This window comes from Chlorella variabilis, assembly GCF_000147415.1.
Source record: "Chlorella variabilis unplaced genomic scaffold CHLNCscaffold_6, whole genome shotgun sequence".
NCBI classification, from domain to species: Eukaryota; Viridiplantae; Chlorophyta; class Trebouxiophyceae; order Chlorellales; family Chlorellaceae; genus Chlorella; species Chlorella variabilis.
Genome location: NW_005435082.1, coordinates 778,550 through 783,303, shown reverse-complemented (window position 1 = coordinate 783,303; position 4,754 = coordinate 778,550). Strand labels below are relative to the sequence as shown.

At 64.7% G+C, this 4,754-nt stretch overlaps 1 protein-coding gene across 1 annotated transcript; it reads right to left on the bottom strand.

The window, feature by feature from the left end:
* Positions 1-296: 296 nt before the first annotated feature.
* On the bottom strand, positions 297-2,187 carry CHLNCDRAFT_57391 (expressed protein; the record flags this gene model as incomplete). Its single annotated transcript, XM_005849038.1, has 3 exons — positions 297-1,350; positions 1,582-1,727; positions 1,943-2,187. 3 exons carry the CDS (start codon positions 2,185-2,187, stop codon positions 995-997), a joined length of 747 nt encoding a protein of 248 aa, XP_005849100.1. The 3' UTR covers positions 297-994.
* Positions 2,188-4,754: the final 2,567 nt, after the last annotated feature.

Sequence of the window (4,754 nt, the reverse complement as noted above, 5' to 3'; positions counted from 1 at the left end):
CCTTAAGGCTGCCGCCCCCTCCAGGAGGTCCAGGCAGCCTGATCGTGGGCCATCAGCACGGCAGCTGGGCCGCAGGCTTTGCCCTCGGCCCGCCGCCAACCCCTGCAGCGCCTTGCATCAATGCTTCCAGCTCGAAGGCAGCGCCCCAGCCGCCAGCCCAGCCCACACACGTTTCTGGGTCGTGCCAGGGGCGCCCGCAGGCGCCCCTGCACGGCGCTGCCAGCAAACCCGCGAACGCGCCGCCCACTTCCCCCCATTGCTAACCTCCAACGGCGCCCCGCTCCTCCCTCTGCTGCAGACACCCACCCAGCCACCATGGTGCTCTCCCAGAACATCTCCGTGTCCCTGTCCATCCTGTCCCTGGTGGCCCTGGTCGGCGCGGGTGTGGCTGTTGGCTCCGGCGTGGGTGAGTCGCGCCGCCGCACCCGCAGCCGCAACGGGACAACCCGCCCCCACCCCTAAATACCCCCTTGCCTGTTTGGGTTTGTGCCAGGCCTCTGCCTGCCTGCCCCCTGGCCTGCTCTAACGCAGCAGGCAAGGCCTCGTGCTGCCGCCCAGGCTCGCCGGGCTCCTCCCTTGCTCGCATAAGTGCCTCATCCTCGCCCGTCCCGCCTCATCTGCTGCAGGCATGATGTCCATGGCGGCCCTGGAGCAGGAGAAGCAGCAGCAGCAGGTGGCGGCGCACAGCCCCCTTGAGAAGGTGGTGGTCAGTCGCAGCTTTGCCGCCTCTGGCCAGCACCAGTAAGCAAGGAAGCTGCTGCTGCAGGGCCACCACGCGCACGATTACACACGCACGGCCCCAGCCCCACCTCCACCCGCCCCCATCACTAGCAAACCCCCAATCCCGACCCGGGCCATGCCGCCTCAGCCCTGCCGCGGACCCCCCGGAACGACCATACGGCGCCCCCGCCCCACCGGCGGACGCCATCTATCCTGTTCACCCCTCCCCTGCAGCGCCCCATCGCATTGATTTTAATCATGTACTCCAATCCCTCTACCGAAAGCACTTTGTTGCCCAGTCCCCAGCCGGGCCTGGCCCCCTTTCATGCCTCGTCTCCTCTTGGGCGCGGGGAGCCTCCGCGCCCCCACCCCCCTTGCCCGCCTTGTCCTTCCGCACATTTTCTGCTTCCGTGAGTGAATGGGCTGCATGCCCTGCTGTGCCCTGCGGGTTTTTGTCGTCAGGGAGTCGTTGTTTCGGTAGCTGTGTCGATTGCGGGCCACGTACCCATCCGGTTGTCTTGCCTTGATGGCCCATGCTGTTGTGCCCACCAATATACGAGCGATGTAACTTGACCTTGCGCCTGCCGAGCTGAGGCAGGAGCAGTGATTTGGCAGCGTGAGACAACAGGTCTGGGGGTTGGGTAAAGGCAGTTGGGCCGGATGGGCGGGAGGAGCCCTCGACCGTGCAGCGCAGTACAACGGCGGCCGCCACACCTCTCTCCCAACCCCCTGTCCTCCGCAACGCCGCAATCGTGTCCTTCCCTTCTGATTGCATCACCGCTTCCTCAAACGAGCGAGTGCACTCGCCATCACTTTGCGCCGCTCCTCGGCAAGGCAAGCAAGCACCCGGTATCGCCACACCTCTCTCCCAACCCCCTGTCCTCCGCAACGCCGCAATCGTGTCCTTCCCTTCTGATTGCATCACCGCTTCCTCAAACGAGCGAGTGCACTCGCCATCACTTCGCGCCGCTCCTCGGCAAGGCAAGCAAGCACCCGGTATCGCCGTCCTGTGCAGAATGCAGCGAGGCGAGATTCACGGGCTTGGGTGGAACGCGCCATTGCTGCACATGACCGCCCCGCAGCCTTGCCCCACCCGCCGCTGCCCGCCCGCTGTTGCTGCTGCGACCTGTGCCGTGCCGGCTTTCGCGAGAGGATACTTGCCTGACCTGTTGCTCGTACCCTGTATGCAGATCGGCTCCTTGCGCAGCCTCTTGGCCCTCACTGAGCCAGCTGCCACCAGGCAGGCCTCGCCGCCATGTGCTGGTCGCTGCGGGTGTCCCTGGCCTCGTATGCAACGGTCTGCGCCCTGTCGGCCCTGCTCTGGCGCCGCAACTGGCAGACCGACCGCTGGTTTGCGGCCTTCCTGGCCTTTGTGGGGCAGATCCAGGGCTGCGAGGTGCTGCTATGGCTGGACCAGGGCTGCCGCGGCACCAACCAGGCCGCCAGCGGGGCGCTGCTAGCGGTCATTGTGCTGGAGCCCCTGGCTCACGCCCTCATAGCCATCGCCTGCCCGCCCGCCAAGCAGCACCGCGGTGCGCAATGGGCACTGGCAGCGGCGAGCGCGGCGTTTGGCGCGGCCTTGGCCGCCGTGGCAGCGCCGCCCACGGCCGACTGGTGCTCGCTGCCCTGCACCGCGCCCGCCTGCGGCCGGCACCTGCACTGGGCCTGGACGACCCACATCAACGACGCCTGGCGCCTGGCCTTCTTCGCCCTGCTGGCAGCCCCGGTGGCCTTCATGCGGCCGGTGGCGCACGCCGCCACGGGCGCCGCCTACGCCGCCGCCACCTTTGCCGCGGCTCATTACCTGTACAACACGGGTGCGGCCTTTGAGTCCATGTGGTGCTGGCTGGCGGTGGGCGGCTACGCCATCCCCCTGGCCCTGTGCCGCCGCCCGGGCGGGAGGCCGCCGCGCCGCCGCGCCGCCCAGAGGCGGCCGGCCAGGCAACATGCAAGCTAGGTGCAGGCTAGGCCCATGGTTTTCCATCACTCTTCCTCACGCACCTGTTCCAAATGTTCAGCATTGATTTATTCATTCATGTGATGTGAGGCATACGTGCTTTGAAGCAGCAGGCCAACAGGCTGTCTAGGCGGCGGGCAGAGCTGCTCGTACAACTTTGGTCGACAAGTGCTGCAGCCGCAGGCCGTGCATGGTGCTCAGCCAGAAGCTGAACAGCCAGGTGCTAGCACTGTTTTTAGGTGGCACCTAAATAGCAGTGCCACCAGCCTCCACTGGAGGGCGCTGGCCCGGCCTGGGCTGGCGCCCTCCGTGAGCGACGAGATGAGCACACCATCACTTGACAACTTTTAGTGGCTGCCATCTGCAGCTGAGCAGAGATCTTGTCCTTGACGGTGCAGTTGCTGCGCTCCACGCAGCCCTGGCTTTGCGGCTTGCCGATGGCCCCATTGATGGCGGTCACGCCAAACGCTTGGCACAGCTCCAGGATGATGCCGGCGACAAACTCCTTGCCATTGTCAGACTGCAGCCTGGCTGGCACCTGGGTGTCCATCCAGATTTTAAAGAGCTGCAGGTGAATGGACAGGACAAACAGTGAGGATTCCGATGGTCACAGCCAGCATGGCAGCACGTGGCAGCAACGAAGGCAAAGGGGCACTGCTGCAATGCACCATGGGCAGGGCAGCGATTAGCTACCCTCATTTCCTGCCCTTGCCTCCCACGCTTTTCTGATACTGCAACAATCCAGCAGCAGATTGCCAGGCGCTCACCTGGCGGGCAACCCCATGCGGCCTTTTGGAGGCCAGCGCACGGAGCCACACGTGGCGGGTGAAGAGGTCCACATAGCTCATGATGTAGCGGTACTTGGGGTCGCGGCCCTCGCCCAGGTCGATCAGGTCCACCTTCTCACAGGGATGTGGATGGGGAGAGGGGCGGCATGGTAACGGGGGGAATCTCGCATGGAACTCAGCATGGCGGGCAGGTTTGCTGTGGGTCGGTGAGCAGCAGCCCTAAGTAAAAGCAAAATGGCTGCTCCAGCTAAGCCACACAATTGCTGTCACCAGCATGCGCACCTGGCACTGCTGGAACGCACGGTCCACCACGATGGGGTGCGGGGCAGGCTGCTCGGCAGGCTTCAGTGGTGCTTGGTCGGCACGCACGGGGCAGCCCAAGATGAAGATGCTGATCACGGCACGGTCAAACCCCTCCAGGCCGTAGAGGAAGGGCACCTTGCCGTCAGCACCAGCTGCCAGCTCAGTGGGTGCGTTCTAGGCCAGCTGCAGGAAAGGCAGCAGAGCAGCAAAGGAGGACCAGGGGAGTGCGCGGCGTGAGGGAGGGAAGGAGGGATAGATGGAGAGGAGGGCAGCGCCACCTTGGCCGTGCCGCACCCCCCGTGCTTGCTGCGATGCATCCGGTTGCTGCCTGATGCAGAGCACTCTCCAGTTGGTCTGGCGTCAGCATTGCACCCCTTGTATCACTCACATGTGTGTACAGCCTCTCCACACCGCTGAAGCCAGTCGCCCGCTCGTGGTGCTCCTTGATCACTCGGGGCAGCTCCTCGAGCGGCACCACGGGGCACCACCGCCACTCTCCGCTGCGCTTGACGCAGCGGCACAGGATCTCCTGACCGCCAGCACCCTTCAGCACCTGGAAGAACTGCAGCACCTTCTTGCTGTAGTTCTTGGCGCCGCCCTGCACTGCCGCCCCCCCTCCCGCACCCGGCCGCCGCCGGCCTGAGGGCGCCTGCTGGTCGCCCTGCTTGATCCGGATGATGCCCTCTACATCTGACTTAGTGAGAAACACATTCTTGGCGCCGTTTTGGCGCCGTTCTAAGGCATAAAGGATGACAGGTTGGTTCATAATTTTAAATTTGCGGCAGCTGCGTGGTGCGGGAGGGGAGAAATAGAAGCCTTAGAGACTCTGAAAGGCTAAGGAAAGGGAGGGATCGCGGGAGAGAGCGTGCCTGCAGGTAGGCCTCCCGATCACCGGTCCCCTCCTGGCGGGGGTCATGCATCCCCCACCCATCATGCATTTCAGGCTTCATCTCCCTCAAACCTCCACCATTTCCCTCTCGTTTGTC